This window comes from Salvelinus alpinus, chromosome 1, assembly GCF_045679555.1.
Source record: "Salvelinus alpinus chromosome 1, SLU_Salpinus.1, whole genome shotgun sequence".
Classification (NCBI taxonomy): domain Eukaryota; kingdom Metazoa; phylum Chordata; class Actinopteri; order Salmoniformes; family Salmonidae; genus Salvelinus; species Salvelinus alpinus.
Genome location: NC_092086.1, coordinates 29,096,386 through 29,118,990, shown reverse-complemented (window position 1 = coordinate 29,118,990; position 22,605 = coordinate 29,096,386). Strand labels below are relative to the sequence as shown.

General features: G+C 45.0%; 1 protein-coding gene across 1 annotated transcript in view; it reads left to right on the top strand.

The window, feature by feature from the left end:
- The window catches only part of fam20ca (FAM20C golgi associated secretory pathway kinase a), an 80,139-nt gene that overhangs the window by 12,742 nt on the left and 44,792 nt on the right, over positions 1 to 22,605 (top strand). Inside the window, exon 4 of the mRNA XM_071395633.1 lies at positions 2,909 to 2,987. Coding sequence (XP_071251734.1) covers positions 2,909 to 2,987 — 79 coding nt within the window. The remainder of the gene's footprint in view (positions 1 to 2,908; positions 2,988 to 22,605) is intronic.

Below are 22,605 nucleotides of genomic sequence, written 5' to 3'. Positions count from 1 at the left end.
ACCCATACGGCATGACGCAGTACTCATAGTGGCCCGATGTGGTACTAAATGCGGTTTTCCACTCGTCTCCTTTCCGAATACGCACCAGACTGTACGCGCTCCTGAGGTCCAGTTTTGTAAAGAACTGCGCTCCGTGAAATGATTCCACCGCCGAAGCGATGAGAGGTAGTGGGTAACTAAACCCCACTGTGATGGCATTTAGACCTCTATAATCAATACACGGACGCAAACCTCCCTCCTTCTTCTTCACAAAAAAGAAACTCGAGGAGACGGGTGAGATGGAGGGCCGAATGTACCCCTGTCCCAGAGACTCCGCGACATATGTCTCCATAGCCAACGTCTCCTCTTGGGACAAAGGGTACACGTGACTCTTGGGAAGCGCAGCGTTAACCTGGAGATCTATCGCACAATCCCTACCCGGTCGATGTGGTGGTAATTTCGTCGCTTTCTTTTTACAGAAAGCGATTGCCAAATCGGCATACTCGGGGGGAATGCGCACCGTGGAACCCTGGTCTGGACTCTCCACCGACGTGGCACCAATGGAAACTCCCAGACACCTTCCAGAACACTCCTCTGACCACCCCTGGAGAACCCCCTGTCTCCACGAAATACTGGGATTGTGCCGGGCCAACCAGGGAATACCCAGCACCACTGGAAACGCAGGCGAATCAATAATAAAGAGACTGATACGTTCCCTATGATTCCCCTGCGTCACCATGTCCAGGGGAACTGTGGCCTCCCTGACCACCCCTGACCCTAATGGTCGGCTATCTAGGGAGTGCACGGGAAAGGGAGAATCTATCGGCACGAGCGGAACGCCCAACTCTCGGGCGAGTCCGCGATCCATAAAGTTCCCAGCTGCACCTGAATCGACTAGTGCCCTATGCTGGGAAGAGGGGAAAAAATCAAGGAAAAAAATTGAGACAAACATGTGACCGACAGGGGGTTCTGAGTGAGTTTGGTGCTGACTCACCTGGGGTGATCGAGAAGCGTTCCGCCTGACATCTCGACTCCCAGACAGACCCCCCCAGCACCGATCGGCCGTGTGTCCTCTCCGACCACAGCTGGTGCAGGGGAGGCCTCCTCCTCCGATACCCCTAGGCGCGGCCCCTCCCAACTCCATCGGGATGGGAGCCGGGGCGCTGGGTGGTGGAACGCACAGGACCCTCTCCGAACGCCCGCGGGCAGCCAGCAGATTGTCCAGTCGGATGGATATGTCGATAAGCTCATCCAAAGACAGAGCGATGTCCCGACACGCTAGCTCCTTGCGGACGTCCTCCCGGAGACTACACCGGTAGTGGTCAATAAGGGCCCTGTCGTTCCACCCTGATCCCGCGGCCAAGGTCCGGAACTCCAGCGCGAAATCCTGTGCGCTCCTCCTCTCCTGCCTGAGATGAAATAGTCTCTCACCCGCCGCTCGGCCCTCTGGGGGGTGGTCAAACACGGCACGAAAACGACGGGTAAACTCCGGGTAGTGCTCCTTCGCTGAGTCCGGGCCATTCCAGACTGCGTTGGCCCACTCCAGAGCACGACCCGTTAGGCAGGAGACGAGGACACTCACCCTCTCCGCTCCCGAGGGAGTGGGGCGAACAGTGGCCAGGTATAGCTCCAGCTGGAGTAAGAACCCCTGGCACCCTGCCGCCGCTCCATCATAATCCCTCGGGAGCGTAAGACGGAGCGCGCTGGAGCCGGGGGATGGAGAGTCCTGAGGAAGGGGAGCCGAAGGTGGAGAGAGGAGCCCACTCCTCTCCCATCGCTCCATTCTCTCCATCATCTGGTCCATGGCTGATCCGATCCGATGGAGGACGGTGGTGTGGTGGAGAACCCGTTCCTCCATCGATGGGAGAGGGTTGGCTGCTGCTCCTGCTGACTCCATTTTCGGTGCGGGATTCTGTAACGATCTGAGTGTCGGGAGGTGCGAAGTCAGACGCAGGAACAGCAGAGCTTCAATATGTTGAGTCTTTTAATACTCAACTTGCAAACACAATGTCCAACACGGACGTACTGGGTGTCACACACAACGGTCCAACGACACGATAAACAAACCCAGTCCACAATAATAACATCCACTCCCGAAATCCAAAAGCCACAATGAAACAATCCCGCACAAAGAAGCGTCCGGGCTGGCTGACTAATAAAGCCACACTAATTAACAATTAACTGAACACAGGTGATACAAATAAACACATAAGGAGGGGGAGGAAAAAGAGTCAGTGGCAGCTAGTAGGCCGGTGACGACGACCGCCGAGCGCCACCCGAACGGGAAGGAGAGCCTGCCTCGGTTGAAGTCGTGACAAATATAGCTCTTTGTGGGGGGGGCTTGGCTTCCCCAGTGATTTTACCTACACACTGCTACTGGACAGGTCGAGGAAGACAATGCTTGCAAATTGATTTATATTTTTGGAATAGTGATAAGTGTCAGTTGGGACATCGAGTACGCATCGTCTCCTTGCTCATTTTGGCCAAAACACCTTCGGACTCTAATTATCACTATCGAACACAACAGCAAGTGGCCACTCGATAAAGGGCCTAATCCAAGTGTTAAATTTGAGATTCAGCCTACTGCAGTACATAGAACCGGTACATAGAACTTCATTGCCCCCTAGCGCTCATGCGCGATAGGAACATATTCTGCATTGTGAATTCATGTGGAATTTTATACTTTTTCTTAGAGTTTTAATGTAAAACCGGCTGTTTAATAGTTAGGAAAATGTTAAAAATGTTCACATCCCTAGTGGGGGTGGGGGGAGGGGTGGTCATTGGTGTGTGTCGGTGTGTGTGTGCCTGCGTGTGTGTGTGCCTGCGTGTGTGTGTGCGCGCATGTATGGTCGTGTGTATGTCTCTGTGTTTCTGTACCTCATGATGGTAGTAAATTCACATTTGACCTCTTTGTCTCTTCCCTAAACAGTCATGAAGTCAGGAGGAACTCAACTGAAGCTCATCATGACCTTCCATAACTACGGACAGGCGCTGTTCAAGCCCATGAAGTAAGTACCAATCATTTGTATAAAATGTACAAGAAGGATCAAGGATGACCTACCTGACATCTCTTCAAGTAGTGTCTGTAGTGTCTGTAGTATTCCTAGTGTCTGTAGTGTCTGTAGTATCCGTAGTGTCTGTAGTGTCTGTAGCGTCTGTAGTATCCGTAGTGTCTGTAGTGTCTGTAGTATCCGTAGTGTCTGTAGTGTCTGTAGCGTCTGTAGTATCCGTAGTGTCTGTAGTGTCTGTAGCGTCTGTAGTATCCGTAGTGGCTGTAGTGTCTGTAGTATCCGTAGTGTCTGTAGTGTCTGTAGTGTATGTAGTGTCTGTAGTGTCCATAGTGTACGTAGTGTACGTAGTGTCTGTAGTGTCCGTAGTGTCCGTAGTTTATGCAGTGTATGCAGGGTATGTAGTGTCCGTAGTGTCTGTAGTGTCCGTAGTGCATGTAGTGGCTGTAGTGTATGTAGGGTATGTGGTGTCTGCAGTGTCTCTGTTGTCTGTAGTGTCTGTAGTGTCTGTAGTGTCAGTAGTGGCCTTAGTGTGTGTAGTGTATGCAGGGTATGTAGTGTCCGTAGTGTCTGTAGTGTCCGTAGTGTCCGTAGTGCATGCAGTGGCTGTAGTGTATGTAGGGTATGTGGTGTCTGCAGTGTCTCTGTTGGCTGTAGTGTCTGTAGTGTCTGTAGTGTCTGTAGTGTCTGTAGTGTCAGTAGTGGCCGTAGTGTGTGTAGTGTCTGTAGGGTATGTGGTGTCTGTAGTGTCTCTGTTGGCTGTGGTGTATGTAGTGTCTGTTGTGTCTGTGGTGTGTGTAGTGCCCGTGGTGTCTGTGGTGTGTGTGGTGTCTGTGGTGTATGTAGCGTATGTAGTGTCTGTGGTGGCTGTGGTGTCTGTGGCGTCTGCGGTGTCTGTGTTGCCTGTGGTGTATGTAGCGTCTGTAGCGTCTGTAGTGGCTGTAATGTCTGTGGTGTTTGGCAGATTGAATAAATGTTGACAAAGTAAAAGACCTTCAAAGCCCCCGTTCTATCATCCATTTATGAACGTTAATGATATCATAATACATCACGTTTAACTATTTATGTCCTATGTATGTTGTAATGATGCCCTATCTATGTCCAGTATAATACTATTTATGCCCTATTTATGTCCTATTTATGCCCTATTTATGCCCTATTTATGTCCTATGTATGTTGTAATGATGCCCTATCTATGTCCAGTATAATACTATTTATGCCCTATTTATGTCCTATGTATGTTGTAATGATGCCCTATCTATGTCCAGTATAATACTATTTATGCCCTATTTATGTCCTATTTATGTCCTATTTATACCCTATTTATGCTAAGAAAGGCCACCATTTACTTTGCTTCTTTTACTCTTCTTTACTCTTTTAACACCAAAATCCTACATCATACTCCCTGAGGTGCTTGATCAACTAAAGGAATGAACAAAGCGCTACCTAAAAATCAAACATTTTATTTCAGGGAAAAACAACCAGAATAAATGCTAGACATTTCAACTGCTGCGCTCATGACTGGTTAGGATCCATCATTTATTTTCTGTCTGATCTTTTCTAGTGGGGAATGATCAGTCTGTTTTCAATGAATTGATGAATGAACATCAACAGGCTTCCGTGTTAATTAAGAAGATAACCCAGAGCCGTCACACCAAGCTCTTGGGGGAGACATTTTGCCAGCATAGGCACGGCACATAAAAACCATCCAGCTGAGTTATTATGCCCAGTGAATTCCCCCAACGTTAAAACAGACAGTGTGTGTGTGTGTGTGTGTGTGTGTGTGTGTGTGTGTGTGTGTGTGTGTGTGTGTGTGTGTGTGTGTGTGTGTGTGTGTGTGTGTGTGTGTGTGTGTGTGTGTGTGTGTGTGTGTGTGTGTGTGTGTGTCAGTGTGTTGTGTCTTGGCTAACTCGCCTGTGATTAAACAGTAATTGCTCAAGAGCCCACTTTGACATATTGGATGCTGGCGTTTCCGACTGAATTGAACCACAGTGTGGAGAAAGAGAGAGAGAGCGAGCGAGAGAGAGAGAGAGAGATTGCAAGCGAGCTGCCTCTTCTTCATTGCAGGTGCGATGTTGTGGTGCCCCATAGAGGTTTAATAAGTTATCACACTTCTGTATTCTGTTAGCTAAACTCCAATGCTTACTTTGATGTTGAATAAATAAAAATAAAGACTACAACAAAGGCTATGGTTTAAGATTATGTGGTACTTTGTAACAAAGTGAGCTAGCGTACTCCAAGTCCACTTACCCAGATAAAAATTAAGCCGATTCAAAACTCAGGCTTTTCCCTCTGTGTTTAGTTCCTATTTCTGAATGCCTCTAGACGAGACAATGTCTAGAAGTCATCTGTCAGAGGTTCCAATAGTGTTTGCAGAAATATGTCTGATTCTGTGATGTCCCTGAGCCTCACAGACAACTGGGGAGGCAGGACAGACTGAGGCTGTCTCGCTGATGCTGTGTGTGTGTGTGTGTGTGTGTGTGTGTGTGTGTGTGTGTGTGTGTGTGTGTGTGTGTGTGTGTGTGTGTGTGTGTGTGTGTGTGTGTGTGTGTGTGTGTGTGTGTGTGTGTGTGCGTGCGTGCGTGCGTGCGTGCGTGCGTGCGTGCGTGCGTGCGTGCGTGCGTGCGTGTGTGTGTTGACTGGCAGTTGTGCCTCAGCACGTGTCAATGTTCACACTGTTAACATGCAGAGTTACTGCCCTGGCTGTCTCCTCGTATCATTCAGCAAGTCCAGCCGAGCATATAGCTCATTTGGGCTGGTTAGCTTTGGGATAGCTTTGCGTTAGCTTAAGGGTTAACTATGGGTTAGCTTTAGGCTGTCTTTAGGTTAGCTTTGGGCTGGCATTAGGCTGATTATGGGCTAGCTTTGAGCTAGACTTGCTTGGCTGGCTTTGGGCAACCTATGGTCATTAGATTGGCAGGTTAGCATCATGCACCAACTCAACCAATCCAGGGTGTTTCTTGCATGTGAGAAAATTATGTGAAATAGTAGAAAGCCAGCTGCACTTGGGGTGTTTGAAATACAGTATATTGAATGATGATAGTCAGTGGGGTGTTTGAAATACAGTATATTGAATGATGATAGTCAGTGGGGTGTTTGAAATACAGTATATTGAATGATGATAGTCAGTGGGGTGTTTGAAATACAGTATATTGAATGATGATAGTCAGTGGGGTGTTTGAAATACAGTATATTGAATGATGATAGTCAGTGGGGTGTTGAAATACAGTATATTGAATGATGATAGTCAGTGGGGTGTTGAAATACAGTATATTGAATGATGAAAGTCAGTGGGGTGTTGGAATACAGTATATTGAATGATGATAGTCAGTGGGGTGTTGAAATACAGTATATTGAATGATGATAGTCAGTGGGGTGTTTGAAATACAGTATATTGAATGATGATAGTCAGTGGGGTGTTGAAATACAGTATATTGAATGATGATAGTCAGTGGGGTGTTTGAAATACAGTATATTGAATGATGATAGTCAGTGGGGTGTTTGAAATACAGTATATTGAATGATGATAGTCAGTGGGGTGTTTGAAATACAGTATATTGAATGATGATAGTCAGTGGGGTGTTTGAAATACAGTATATTGAATGATGATAGTCAGTGGGGTGTTGAAATACAGTATATTGAATGATGATAGTCAGTGTGGTGTTGAAATACAGTATATTGAATGATGATAGTCAGTGGGGTGTTGAAATACAGTATATTGAATGATGATAGTCAGTGGGGTGTTTGAAATACAGTATATTGAATGATGATAGTCAGTGGGGTGTTTGAAATACAGTATATTGAATGATGATAGTCAGTGGGGTGTTGAAATACAGTATACTGAATGATGATAGTCAGTGGGGTGTTGAAATACAGTATATTGAATGATGATAGTCAGTGGGGTGTTGAAATACAGTATATTGAATGATGATAGTCAGTGGGGTGTTTGAAATACAGTATATTGAATGATGATAGTCAGTGGGGTGTTTGAAATACAGTATATTGAATGATGATAGTCAGTGGGGTGTTTGAAATACAGTATATTGAATGATGATAGTCAGTGGGGTGTTTGAAATACAGTATATTGAATGATGATAGTCAGTGGGGTGTTTGAAATACAGTATATTGAATGATGATAGTCAGTGGGGTGTTTGAAATACAGTATATTGAATGATGATAGTCAGTGGGGTGTTTGAAATACAGTATATTGAATGATGATAGTCAGTGGGGTGTTGAAATACAGTATACTGAATGATGATAGCTCATGTAGAAAAACACACTTGAGTGTCACACCATAGTAACATCTTGTTTTTCATCAGATACGTAGTCTTTAGTCTAGCTATGAGATGAGACATAGTTTTCAGTTGTCTTGCATTTAATGATATGTTATTAACTTGAAATCTCCTAATGACACGTCTGACATTGCACTAGACTTCTTATTAGTCTGAGGGATGAACTTGAGTGGAATGATGGGTGTCTGTGGTGCAACATGTGCAGTTTAAAGTTCCTCATAGGACAGATGGTTACTGATGATACTGAAAGACGGAGTATGAATGTAGAATGTACAGGTAACTGCCCAACGTAAAGGAAACACCAACATAAAGTGTCTTAATAGGGCGTTGGGACACCACGAGCCGCCAGAACAGCTTCAATGCTTGCATTTGTTGATGATGGTAAAACATGCTCCAGAATCTCCCATAAGTGTTCATTTGCGTTGAGATCTGGTAACTGAGAGAGAGAGACACACACACACACACACACACACACACACACACACACACACACACACACACACACACACACACACACACACACACACACACACACACACACACACACACACACACACACACACACACACACACACACACTTTAAACCCCCTGTGCTCCTTTGAGACCCCTCTTTCAAAGTCACAGAGATCTCTTCTTCTAGGCAGGGTAGCCAGAATAATGGGCATTTTATATATGACCCTAAGCATGATGGAATGTTAATTGTTTAGTTAACTTAGGAACCACACCTGTGTGGAACCACCTGCTTTCAATATACTTCATATCCTTCAATACTCAAGTGCTTCCTTTATTTTGGCTATGTCTATGCTAGATATAATGTAAAATGTCTGGTGTGTGTTTTGTTGGGGGGGGGGGATCACTGATCTTATAGGCAGGGCCAGTTTTTGCTGTATGAGCTCTCAGGAAAAGCTCTGAGCTCTAGTTATATGCTATAATTATCTTTTATAACCCGACTGTATGCTACAGATGTGTTCCTTTAATTAGAGCAGGCTTGCCATGGCAGCAACATGATCATGCCACTGCAGCATTTTGAATGGCTGATCATTTGAATTAAAATTCCAACTAACTAGCTACAGTGGGGCAAAAAAGTATTTAGTCAGCCACCAATTGTGCAAGTTCTCCCACTTAAAAAGATGAGAGAGGCCTGTAATTTTCATCATAGGTACACTTCAACTATGACAGACAAAATGAGAAAAAAAAATCCAGAAAATCACATTGTAGGATTTTTTATTAATTTATTTGCAAATGATGGTGGAAAATAAGTATTTGGTCACCTACAAACAAGCAAGATTTCTGGCTCTCACAGACCTGTAACTTCTTCTTTAAGAGGCTCCTCTGTCCTCCACTCGTTACCTGTATTAATGGCACCTGTTTGAACTTGTTATCAGTATAAAAGACACCTGTCCACAACCTCAAACAGTCACACTCCAAACTCCACTATGGCCAAGACCAAAGAGCTGTCAAAGTACACCAGAAACAAAATTGTAGACCTGCACCAGGCTGGGAAGACTGAATCTGCAATAGGTAAGCAGCTTGGTTTGAAGAAATCAACTGTGGGAGCAATTATTAGGAAATGGAAGACATACAAGACCACTGATAATCTCCCTCGATCTGGGGCTCCACGCAAGATCTCACCCCGTGGGGTCAAAATGATCACAAGAACGGTGAGCAAAAATCCCAGAACCACACGGGGGGACCTAGTGAATGACCTGCAGAGAGCTGGGACCAAAGTAACATAGCCTACCATCAGTAACACACTATGCCGCCAGGGACTCAAATCCTGCAGTGCTAGACGTGTCCCCCTGCTTAGTACATGTCCAGGCCCGTCTGAAGTTTGCTAGAGAGCATTTGGATGATCCAGAAGAAGATTGGGAGAATGTCATATGGTCAGATGAAACCAAAATATAACTTTTTGGTAAAAACTCAACTCGTCGTGTTTGGAGGACAAAGAATGCTGAGTTGCATCCAAAGAACACCATACCTACTGTGAAGCATGGGGGTGGAAACATCATGCTTTGGGGCTGTTTTTCTGCAAAGGGACCAGGACGACTGATCCGTGTAAAGGAAAGAATGAATGGGGCCATGTATCGTGAGATTTTGAGTGAAAACCTCCTTCCATCAGCAAGGGCATTGAAGATGAAACGTGGCTGGGTCTTTCAGCATGACAATGATCCCAAACACACCGCCCGGGCAACGAAGGAGTGGCTTCGTAAGAAGCATTTCAAGGTCCTGGAGTGGCCTAGCCAGTCTCCAGATCTCAACCCCATAGAAAATCTTTGGAGGGAGTTGAAAGTCCGTGTTGCCCGGCAACAGCCCCAAAACATCACTGCTCTAGAGGAGATCTGCATGGAGGAATGGGCCAAAATACCAGCAACAGTGTGTGAAAACCTTGTGAAGACTTACAGAAAACGTTTGACCTCTGTCATTGCCAACAAAGGGTATATAACAAAGTATTGAGATAAACTTTTGTTATTGACCAAATACTTATTTTCCACCATAATTTGCAAATAAATTCATTAAAAATCCTACAATGTGATTTTCTGGAGAAAAAAATTCTCATTTTGTCTGTCATAGTTGAAGTGTACCTATGATGAAAATTACAGGCCTCTCTCATCTTTTTAAGTGGGAGAACTTGCACAATTGGTGGCTGACTAAATACTTTTTTGCCCCACTGTATATGCTATAACTACATACTAGGGGCCGGAGTTTCCCTGTTCATATGACCGGACGCAGGAAATTCTCCTGGTCCTGTTCATAGGTTCCAATGACATTGATGTGTCCTTGAGTCTTAGCTGGACCCCGGGGTGGTGTATCTTCAGAGTGCTAGCTACTGAGCTGTGTGTTGGTCCTCCCCCACATGTCCAGTTGTGCATCTGGATGTTCACCAGGCATCAAAGCAGCTTCGATGTTGACTTCCTTTGAGCTTGATTTAAATGTGTCTACCAGTGTGAGGTAGGAGCGAGGTCGGACACGCCAGAACTCTGACACTTCGCCAAACCGCCCACTGCTCCGTTTGTAGGGCCTCATAAAAAAGTTAGGAGAGCTAAAATATGTGTGTGTATGGATTTAGATTTTGCGGCGAAGGGTTGAGAACCTCAACATCTAATTCAACTCGCCGCTCAGTGCACATGGAATGGAGTTCATAAAACCTATTGAGATTTCAACTGAATCGATCTCAGCAGTGAGTCCTAGGATGGTCTAGGACACATTTGGAGGAATGCTGTTGTGTTCAGATTTCCGATGCCTCGAGAAAAGATTTTCAATGAGTCTTCCAGAGGCGTGACGGTGGGAGAGATAAGCAAGGGGGCTAAGGGGAGTTCATGCTCACACCCTTGGTAGAGAGCCAACAAGTAGGCCTGCAGGGTGGTTCAGTCAAGGGCTTCATTATCCCACAGACTCACTGTGAAGAGTCCTGGCTCACATAATACAGGGGAGGAGATCAGAGCAGGGAAGGAGAGAGAGAAAGAGAGAGAGATATGTCTGAGGGAAGGAAGCAGCAGGAGGGAGGTGGGTAAGGCCTGGCAGGGCAGAAGGGGTCAGAGACAGATAGATGGAGAGACACCATATAGGAAAAGGAGGTAGACCAGAGGAGACAGGAACAGAGCTGAAGCCTGATCAGACATCTGGCTCTGCCCTGGGTCTGTAAGTTGGCAAGAAGAGGGGAAGTGGTTGAGAGCATGGAAGGGCAGAAGGTTTGATTGAAGGGGTATGGAGTGAGAGTATGTAAGGGAGGTCAGAGAAGACGAAGAGACAGAACAGTGATTGTGGCATAGACAGAAAGCAGAGAGGAGCGATGCAGTAGTTGGCACTGCCCACGTCTGTGAGCTGGCAGTGCCAGCCGTGGAGGAGGTCCGAGCGCTCTATCTATCGCTGCAGAACAGATGCACTATGCCAGGGCCCATCCACAAGGGTGCCCATCTGCCACGCTGCCTCCCTGCCCTGCCCTGCCCCGAGCCTGGCATCCATCCTGGGCAGTGGGCAGTGGCACCCACCCTGCGCCAACCGAAGCTGGCATGGCAGATTTGGGCATGGTATACAGGCGCTGTAATGTCAAGTTAATTGGATTTGTCAAAAGGGAGGAAAGGGAACAACATTGGCGCAGAGAAATGCGATGACAGAATGCAGCTCATCCTCATAGAGGAAACAACAAGCCCTGCGTTTCCTTCTCTTCTATGATTTTCCACAAATAGATATCCGCTCGGTGCTAGGTCAAAATGGTTGACGCACCGAGTGCTGAATAAACAACTCGGGAAACGCTTTAACTTATTGGTTACGGAAAGGCAGAGAAGTGTTTGTTTGGCTTTCGGGCTAGAATCTCGGTGCACAGGGGTGCTTTACACACACGTGTCCCGTGTATATATATAGGACCCATGTGTGTTTGTCCCTTCGCGCTGCACCCATGGATGTATGCGCCTGAGGGAGGTGAGGTAGGAACTCGCTTACAGTATATCTAGTCCACATGAACTCAATGAGAAATAACAAGGCTTCATCTCTCAGCCCTGCGAGGACCCCAATGTGTGTTTGGCAGTGGCCTCTTTACTGCCTGCACTAAAAGGCTGCTGTGTTTTCATCAGTTCAGGCTGTTAATAGTTATTTTCCAACCATAAACTCATACATATAGGACCCCCTCTCTCTCTCTCTTGCTCTCTCTGTCTGGGTTTTGTCAATCTCTGACTGCCCATTGCAACTCACCATAGAGAAGAGGGAGTGGGATGGAGGAAAGAGAGAGAGAGAGAGAGAGAGAGAGAGAGAGAGAATCCAATTTGATACTCTATCCATCACCCGTAAAGTCTCTGCCCACAGAGAGACAGATTCATCTGGTTGTATTCCTATGGCCTGATAACATGAGATTGATTATATCAAGTTGATAACTCTTCGTATTGATCTCTGCACATTTTACTACAGAATATCGTTTACGTTGTCTTGGTAGTTTCGTGTGGCTGGAATATTTGTACACTATCTCTGAGTGGATTCTGGTCGTGTTGCATCATACATATTGCACATTTCACACACACATACATACATGCAGGCACTCTTTCACTCTCTCTCACAGCAAGGAGTAAATTACTGTCTTGTTACGTACTGAGACCTTTTGTGGTGAATTCTAGGGGTTTTCTGTCAGGGTTGTTGATGAGAAATGGGGATTGATTGAAAGTGAAACTCAGAGAGGCCAGGGATCAGTGCTCCCATCCTCTGAATAGTGGATCGTAAATCCAACTCCACAGATTGAGCTTGATCCAAATGGCTAAATCCAAAAGTTAAAACGTGCACGACTGCTCCCAATCCGCTGTGGGAAAAGTGGAGGGGAAATTTCTCTCTTTCATGGATAAAAGCCATGGGCATACACAATCTACAATTCCCTCTTCTGTATTCAAACCCCCAGCTTAACACAGAGCTGTCCTCTCTGTCTCACGCCCGACATTTTGCGATCCATGTAAGAAGGACAAAAAGAAGGAGGGAGGACTGAATGTTGAAATGCAGTCCGTTATGTTTTCTCTTCCTTTTCTCTGGAAGTCAAATGAGATGACATGGTTCATTTAACAGGGCCAATGGAGGACTATAAAAATTCCATTAGTTCACATGAAATGGAGGAGCATTGAGGTGTGTGTGTGTGGGTGTGTGTGTGTGTGTGGGTGTGTGTGTGTGTGCGCGCATGCATGTGTATGTGTGTGGTTGCACGGACGTGTCAGAGCGGATGGAGCCAGTTACCACGGACAGCTGTCTGCACAGCTGCAGCTCATACAGCACAATCATACACATACACGTGTGGAGGTACAGTATGCACGCACGCACGCACGCACACACACACACACACACACACACACACACACACACACACACACACACACACACACACACACACACACACACACACACACACACACACACACACACACACACACACATGTTGAACAGAACTTTAGAGGAGCTGCACCAGATGCAGTGTTTCACACTATAGGAAATAACCCTCAATCTATAAATCCTAAGAAATCAGCACATTGGGTAGGTCAATCTGACTTCTGGTTATGATTGTACAGATGTGTCTTATGTGGGATGAAATGACACATTAGTTTGTTTTACGCTCAGATTGATCAACTTTCTGCACCTGATTAGCAGTTAGCAGTTAGCGGTTAGCAGTTAGCGTTAGTAAACCCTTGGCAGCTCTGTACCTAAGTACCAGTTAGTGGTTTGCATTAACCTGATCCTGAGTTAGTTACAGCTACTAGGTTAGCGTTAGCTAACCCTTGGCACTGAGAGGTTCCTGAGCCTCAGCGTCTGATCGTGCAACGCTAGTTACAGTTGGGCCTCGCTTGTCACTTTTACTCAATATGTACATCAGGATCCGTCCCCTCGCACCGACAAGTGTGCCTGTTCTCCTCCAGGGAAGCGAGCTGATCATGATGCTGTGTCCATGTGCATCAGGCATCAATTTGTTAGCCCTGGCGCTTCTGATCATGGCTCGGAGAATAGATTAGATCCACATAAATATGTAATTATGAATAAAATAGACAAACATAGATTAATAAGCCTGGAAGCACAAAGGAAAACTGTCAGACATGTGAGTTGGAAATTCCAGAAATCACACAATTCTTGAGATAATGAAGAGCTCGGTTGATTCATAATGTAGTCTGTCATGAGCAATAACAGGCTCTCACTGTCTCATATGTCAACTGGTGACAGGTGTCACCTCTGTTTACTACTCAGAGAGATAGGGGGGAGATAGGGGGGTAGGATAGAACGGGAGGGAGACATAGAGAGAGAGAAATGGAGGGAGACAGTGAGAGAGAGGGGAGAGAGGGAGAAAGAGAGACGAAGAGAGACCGAAAGAGATAGAGAGGGAGAGCGATAGAGAGAGAGAGAGGGAACAGAGAGTGAGAACAGAGAAAAATACCAAAAGAGAGAGAGATTTATTGCCACGATGAAGCCAAGAGGTAGAATTAATGTGAGTTGACTGTTTCTGTTTTTAACACGTTGGCTGGGAAAGTTGTTATTCTGTTCCTGGTTTCCTGGACAATGTGTTGGAGATCACTCATCCAATGCGATGAGTGAGTTTGACGTGGTAAGCTGCAGATGATGCAGAGGGCAGTGAAATTCCTTCCAACACACACACACACACACACACACACATGTACACAAACACGGTCGCACATGCAAATACACACAAACACACACACACACAATCTCCATGGCACCGGCCCTGTGTAACGCTTGGAAGACATCTGTTCCACAACTCAGCCTGAAGTGGGCCAGGCCCAGTTATTCTGCTCGCAGCGAGCAGGTTAAGTCCCAAATTGAAACATATTCCCTACATAGTGCACTACTTTTGATCAGAACCATATGGGCCCTGGTCAAAAGTAGTGCACTATATAGGGAGTAGGGTGCCAATTGGTAAGCAGCTACAGTGTCCAGTCTCGCTAAAGCCTTCTTTAATTTGACTCTGAAGCTGCTGATCTAATGGAGACGAGGATTGCTCATCTGAAATGATTTCTCTGCCCTCCTACCTCCCTCTCTTCTTTCATTTTATATTTCCTCTCTCCTCATCCCTGCTGGCCTCTGTGTTACTGTCTGGGAAGTCAGAACACGGACTGATAACAATTTTACATTCTCAAACCGACTTAAGCTTTCTGTTTTAGCATGAATGCAATACATTTCTCTCTCTCTCACCTCTATGAAAATGCCTGCATGGGTTGCGTGTGTGCATGCCTGCTTGTGTATGTGTGCATGCGTGTGTTTGCGCCCCGTGTGTGTGCTGGCTTCTCAAGACCAATCACGGTGAATTGTTCACCTGGGGGAGATCTGAGTGGAAGTGCATAGCTACCCATGCATTAGAACAGTAATGGTTCACCTGGAGGAGATCTGAGTGGAAGTGCATAGCTACCCATGCATTAGAACAGGAATGGTTCACCTGGGGGAGATCTGAGTGGAAGTGCATAGCTACCCATGCATTAGAACAGTAATGGTTCACCTGGAGGAGATCTGAGTGGAAGTGCATAGCTACCCATGCATTAGAACAGTAATGGTTCACCTGGGGGAGATCTGAGTGGAAGTGCATAGCTACCCATGCATTAGAACAGTAATGGTTCACCTGGGGGAGATCTGAGTGGAAGTGCATAGCTACCCATGCATTAGAACAGTAATGGTTCACCTGGGGGAGATCTGAGTGGAAGTGCATAGCTACCCATGCATTAGAACAGTAATGGTTCACCTGGGGGAGATCTGAGTGGAAGTGCATAGCTACCCATGCATTAGAACAGTAATGGTTCACCTGGAGGAGATCTGAGTGGAAGTGCATAGCTACCCATGCATTAGAACAGTAATGGTTCACCTGGGGGAGATCTGAGTGGAAGTGCATAGCTACCCATGCATTAGAACAGTAATGGTTCACCTGGGGGAGATCTGAGTGGAAGTGCATAGCTACCCATCCATTAGAACAGTAATGGTTCACCTGGGGGAGATCTGAGTGGATGTGCATAGCTACCCATGCATTAGAACAGTAATGGTTCACCTGGGGGAGATCTGAGTGGAAGTGCATAGCTACCCATGCATTAGAACAGTAATGGTTCACCTGGGGGAGATCTGAGTGGAAGTGCATAGCTACCCATCCATTAGAACAGTAATGGCCAGCAGTAGGATATTTAGAACGTGTCATAATGAGACAGTCATCATCAACCCCATTTCATTCAGTATTTAAGTTACTGTTCAGCGCGGCTGTCAACACAACGGCTTCACACCATTTGATATCTCACTCAAATAAAAATGCTGTGGATTTTTTCACTGATATTGTTAAACACCTGAGGATTTGGTCTTTTTACAACCATGATCTGAATGAATTGTCGGTAGTGTATTTTAGATTCATGCGTATGTGTCGCTCTATAAGAGTTGTAGTGGTCAGACTTCTCACTGTTTGTTCTGTGATGCTGGTCTATGTGAGGCTGCGTGTGTTCACACAAATCTGTGTTACTGTGACACATTTCCATTTCATTTGTCACAAGTGTTCGCATGAGAAGATACGATGTCTGTCTGTGTTGTTATTCATCTCACTGTTATTTTCTATCTGTTTCTCTATCTATTTTCTCTAATCTCTCTCCTGTCTCCTCTCTCTCCTGTCTCCTCTCTCTCCTCACTCTCCTCACTCTCCTCTCTCTTCTGTCTCCTCTCTCCTCACTCTCCTCTCTCTCCTGTCTCCTCTCTCTCCTCACTCTCCTCACTCTCCTGTCTCCTCTCTCTCCTCACTCTCCTCTCTCTCCTGTCTCCTCTCTCTCCTCACTCTCTCTCTCTCCTCACTCTCCTCTCTCTCCTGTCTCCTCTCTCTCCTCACTCTCTCTCTCCTGTCTCCTCTCTCTCCTCACTCTCCTCACTCTCCTCTCTCTCCTGTCTCCTCTCTCTCCTCACTCTCCTCACTCTCCTCACTCTCCTCACTCTCTCTCTCCTCTCTCTCCTGTCTCCTCTCTCTCCTCACTCTCTCTCTCCTGTCTCCTCTCTCTCCTCACTCTCCTCACTCTCCTCTCTCTCCTGTCTCCTCTCTCTCCTCACTCTCCTCACTCTCCTCACTCTCCTCACTCTCCTCTCTCTCCTGTCTCCTCTCTCTCCTCGCTCTCCTCTCTCCTGTCTCCTCTCTCTCCTCACTCTCACTCTCTCTCCTGTCTCCTCTCTCTCCTCACTCTCCTCTCTCTCCTGTCTCCTCTCTCTCCTCACTCTCCTCTCTCTCCTGTCTCCTCTCTCTCCTCACTCTCTCTCTCTCCTCACTCTCCTCTCTCTCCTGTCTCCTCTCTCTCCTCACTCTCTCTCTCCTGTCTCCTCTCTCTCCTCACTCTCCTCTCTCTCCTGTCTCCTCGCTCTCCTCTCTCTCCTGTCATCTCTCTCTCCTGTCTCCTCTCTCTCCTCACTCTCTCTCTCTCTCCTGTCTCCTCTCTCTCCTCACTCTCCTCTCTCACCTGTCTCCTCTCTCTCCTCTCTCTCCTGTCTCTCCTGTCACCTCTCTCTCCTCTCTCTCCTCTCTCCCCGTCTGTCTCACCTATCTCCCCTTTCTTTATATCTCCCTCTTTCCCTCTTCTTTCTCTCTCTCTTATGTGCCCCCCCTCCATGTCTCTGAGCGAGGAGGTAGTGGTCTATCCTCAAACACTCCTTTCCTCGCTGACCTCATCTGTCTGGCTTGGAACATGTGCCTGCCGCTATGCCCGTGTGTCACCCCCAATCTGACAAAACTTCTCTGACATACAGACAGACACGTCTTATTTTAGATTCACGAACTGAAGCGGAGACAGACATTACCCCTCATACACACCCCCCTACACACACACACACACACACACACACACACACACACACACACACACACACACACACACACACACACACACACACACACACACACACACACACACACACACACACACACACACACACACACTAGCCTCCTCAGATAGCTCTTCTAAATGTTTTACTAGGTCAGCTCCAGTGGCAGCTACAAGCTCCACGCACTGCCTTCCCAGAATGCTCTCTTGTTGGACTTGTTTATTAGATTTGCCGCGGTACGTTTGATCCTAATCCGGCCCTTCCTTCTTTCCCTCCCTCCCATTGTCTCTTTCTCTCTCTATGATTTTTTCGGTGGTGCTCTGTGGCATTGTGGGTCTCCACGTCTCAATATGATTACAGCTGATCTGGGATCTGTGGATGAGGCTATGAGTGGCAGGAGTATGAGTGGGTCTCTTATGTAATATACTGATCTGGGCGCAGTCAGGGAAGGCAGGGCTCTCAGCCTGGGTCACTGGATTGTGACATTTCTTGTTCATTACAGTGTGATTTTCCAGTTTTCCAGTTTTAGGCTATAAATAGCCTGATCCCAGATCTGTTTATGCTGTGTTGTAAACAATTATCATATGCGTTGGCTAGACAGCATAAACAGATAAGGGACCAGGCTACATACAGTTGAAGTCGGAAGTTTACATACACCTTAGACAAATACATTTAATCTCAGTTTTTCACAATTCCTGACATTTAATCCTAGTAAAAATTCCCTGTTTTAGGTCAGTTAGGATCACCACTTTATTTTAAGAATGTGAAATGTCAGAATAATAGTAGAGACAATTATTTATTTCAGCTTTTATTTCTTTCATCACATTCCCAGTGGGTCAGAAGTTTACATACACTCAATTAGTGTTTGGTAGCCATGCCTTTAAATTGTTTAACTTGGGTCAAACGTTTCGGGTAGCCTTCCACAAGCTTCCCACAATAAGTTGGGTGAATTTTGGCCCATTCCTCCTGACAGAGCTGGTGTAACTGAGTCAGGTTTTTAGGCCTCCTCGCTCGCACATGCTTTTTCAGTTCTGCCCACAAATGTTCTATAGGATTGAGGTCAGGGCTTTGTGATGGCCGCTCCAATACCTTGACTTTGTTGTCCTTAAGCCATTTTGCCACAACTTTGGAAGTATGCTTGGGGTCATTGTCCATTTGGAAGACCCATTTGCGACCAAGCTTTAACTTCCTGACTGATGTCTTGAGATGTTGCTTCAATATATCCACATAATTTCATCCCTCATGATGCCATCTATTTTGTGAAGTGCACCAGTCCTTCCTGCAACCAAGAACCCTCACAACATGATGCTGCTACCATCGTGCTTCACGGTTGGGATGGTGTTCTTTGGCTTGCAAGCCTCCCACTTTTTCCTCCAAACATAATGATGGTCATTATGGCCAAACAGTTCTATTTTTGTTTCATCAGACCAGAGGACATTTCTCCAAAAAGTACAATCTTTGTCCCCATGTGCAGTTGCAAACTGTGGTCTGGCTTTTTTTATGGCGGTTTTGGAGCAGTGGCTTCTTCCTTGCTGAGCGGCCTTTCAGGTTATGTCGATATAGGACTCGTTTTACTGTGGATATAGATACTTTTGTACCTGTTTCCTCCAGCATCTTCACAAGGTCCTTTGCTGTTGTTCTGTGATTGATTTGCATTTTTCGCACCAAAGTACGTTCATCTCTAGGAGACAGAACACGTCTCCTTCCTGAGTGGTATGACGGCTGTGTTGTCCCATGGTGCTTATACTTGCGTAGTATTGTTTGTACAGATGAACGTAGTACCTTCAGGCGTTTGGAAATTGCTCCCAAGAATGAACCAGACTTGTGGAGGTCTATAATTGTTTTTCTGAGGTCTTGGCTGATTTCTTTTGATTTTCCCATGTCAAGCAAAGAGGCACTGAGTTTGAAGGTAGGCCTTGAAATACATCCACAGGTACACCTCCAATTGACTCAAATTATGTCAATTAGCCTATAAGAAGCTTCTAAAGCCATGACATCATTTTCTGGAATTTTCCAAGCTGTTTAAAGAGACAGTCAACTTAGTGTATGTAGTTACCTTTTGACCCACTGGAATTGTTATACAGTGAATTATAAGTGAAATAATCTGTCTGTAAACAATTGTTGGAAAAATGACTTGTGTCATGAAGGAAGTAGATGTTCTTACCGACTTGCCAAAACTATAGTTTGTTAGCAAGAAATGTGTGTAGTGGTTGAGAAACGAGTTTTAATAACTCCAACCTAACTGTATGTAAACTCCCGACTTCAACTGTACATGCTATTGATCTAACAAAGACAAGTGGTGGGATTATGTGATGAGAGGAAATCAAATTTCAAAGGAAGTAAGTGATAGTTTGGGGTTTTTCATTGCGCCACGAAAGTGTCAAGTATTGAGATATAATCTGCATGGCAACAACAGTTTACTAGGGATTTTCTGATGAATTAAAGAGTCAATCAAAATCAATCTGGTTTAATACAAGTTGCAACAGGGAGAGAAAATATCTCACTCACCTTCTCTAATCAGGCCCTTATATTGTAATCTCACAGCACCAATGTTCTGTAAATACCTGCTAACAGGATTGTAGGAAGTCACAACATCAGCTGCTACAGAATCACACAGGGTCCTAGAACAATCTCTGTCCTTGTACCTCCAGTCTGGCGTCAATCACTATCCACAGATATGAGCACATGAAATATGAGATAAACAGCAAGAGATGAACAGCTTCTATCTCCAGGCCATCAGACTGTTAAACAGTTACCACTAGCCGGCCTCCACCAAGTACTTTACCCTGAACCTTAGTCATTGTTACTGCCGGGACAATACCAGTATCGCAATATTTTTTCCATGCCAAAAATGAAAACACGAAGCAGACCAATCTCTTCGGTCCTTTAAAAACCTGCTGTAGGTAAAATATTGGGGCTATTTTCCTAAAGAAGTTAAATCTGCTATCGCGTTTCTGGTATCGTTCTGGCAACCACCTGCTACTCTACCCTGCACCTTAGAGCTGCCCTATACTCATAGAGTCATTGAACACTGGTCACTTTAATAATGTTTATATACTGTTTTGCCCTTTATGTGTATGTACTCTATTCTAGTCAAGGTTCATTGTCACGTTCTGACCATAGTTCTTTTGTGTTTTCTTGTTTTAGTGTTGGTCAGGACGTGAGTTGGGTGGGCATTCTATGTTTTGTGTTTCTATGTTGGGTTTGTTGTTTGGCCTAATATAGTTCTCAATCAGAGGCAGGTGTTTGTCATTGTCTCTGATTGGGAACCATATTAAGGTAGCCTGTTTTCACTGTTGGTTTGTGGGTGATTGTTCCTGTTCTTGCATTCATCTGTTTTTGTGTTCTCTAGTTCAGGACTGTAGCTTCGTTGGGTTTTCGTCTGTTTATTGTTTTGTTCATTATAGAAAAAGTATTCTAATAAATATGGATACATACCACGCTGCGCTTTGGTCCTCCTCTCCTTCTACCGACGGAAGCCGTTACATTCATTCTATATAACTACTGCTGTATACACCTTTTCTATTCATATACTGGCCATACTGTCTATACACACCCTTATATACTGTACATATATATATATATATATACATACTGAAAAAAATATAAATGCAACATGCAACAATTTCAAACACTTAAGTGAGTTACAGTTCATATGAGGAAGTCAGTCAATTGAAATAAATTAATTTGGCCCTAATCTATGGATTTCAAATGACTGAGAATACAGATAGAAATCTGTTGGTTACAGATATGGTCCTCAGGATCACATCACAGTATTTCTGTGCATTCAAATTGCCATCGATAAAATGCAATTGCGTTCGTTGTCCGTAGTTTATGCCTGCCCATACCATAACCCCACTGCCACCACGGGGAACTCTGTTCAGCAAACCGCTCCACATTATGTCATACTGCGGTTGTGAGGCCAGTTAGACGTACTGCCAAATTCTATACGATGATGGTAGAGAAATTCAATTCTCTGGCAACAGACATTCCTGCAGTCAGCATGCCAATTGCGTGCTCCCTCAAAACTTGAGACATCTGTGGCATTGTGTTGTGTGACAGAACTGCATATTTTAGAGTGGCCTTTAATTTTCCCCAGCATAAGATACACCTGTGTAATGATCATGCTGTTTAATCATCTTCTTGATATGCCACACCTGTCAGGTGGATGGATTATCTTGGCTAAAGAGAAATGCTCACTAACAGGGATGTTAACAGCATTTGAGAGAAATAAGCTTTTTGTGCCTATGGAAAATATCTGGGATCTTTTATTTCAGCTCATGAAACAAGAGGACCAACACGTTACATGTTGTGTTTATATTTTTGTTCAATATTCAATATATATATGTTCAATATATATATATATATATATTCCGGAGTCTGACATTCCTCGTTTCTTAATTTCTTTATTTTTAACTTTTTGTAGTTTGTGTGCATTGTGTTGTATTTCTAGTTATGACTGCTCTGTTGGTGCTAGAAACACAAGTATCTCGCTGCACCTGCGACCACTTCTACAGATCTGTGTAACTTTGATTGCTTTGAACAATCCATAACATTCAGTATAAAGTGTAGTGACCATCAACCCCTACACAAATGAGTGTCACAAATAGAACACCTGAAGTCATGTCTTTTACATAAAGGGAAAACATATAAATGCTAAGCATTGTGTTAATTACTTGTAAATGAATATGAACTTTATTCATCTTAAATATTCCCATTACAAACAGTATAGTCAACCAGATTTATCATATACATTTGGGGCTGACAACCATTATAGATGAGCGGTATTATAAAGCAAGGAAACAGTGTGTTATTTGGGATGCAGCCTATAATGCAGTGAGGAATATTGGAGATTCCGGAGTGCTTGTTTTAAGAACAGAGCAAACCAAGAAACCTAAACTCCTGAGTATTCTTCCATCCCGGCCATGTCCACTGAGTTCGGTTATTTTGCTTACTTGTGGAAAAATCTCTAAGGCTCGCTAAAATTAAGGACCTTTTTACTGAAAAATGTGTTTTGCTTTTTGTGTATTAA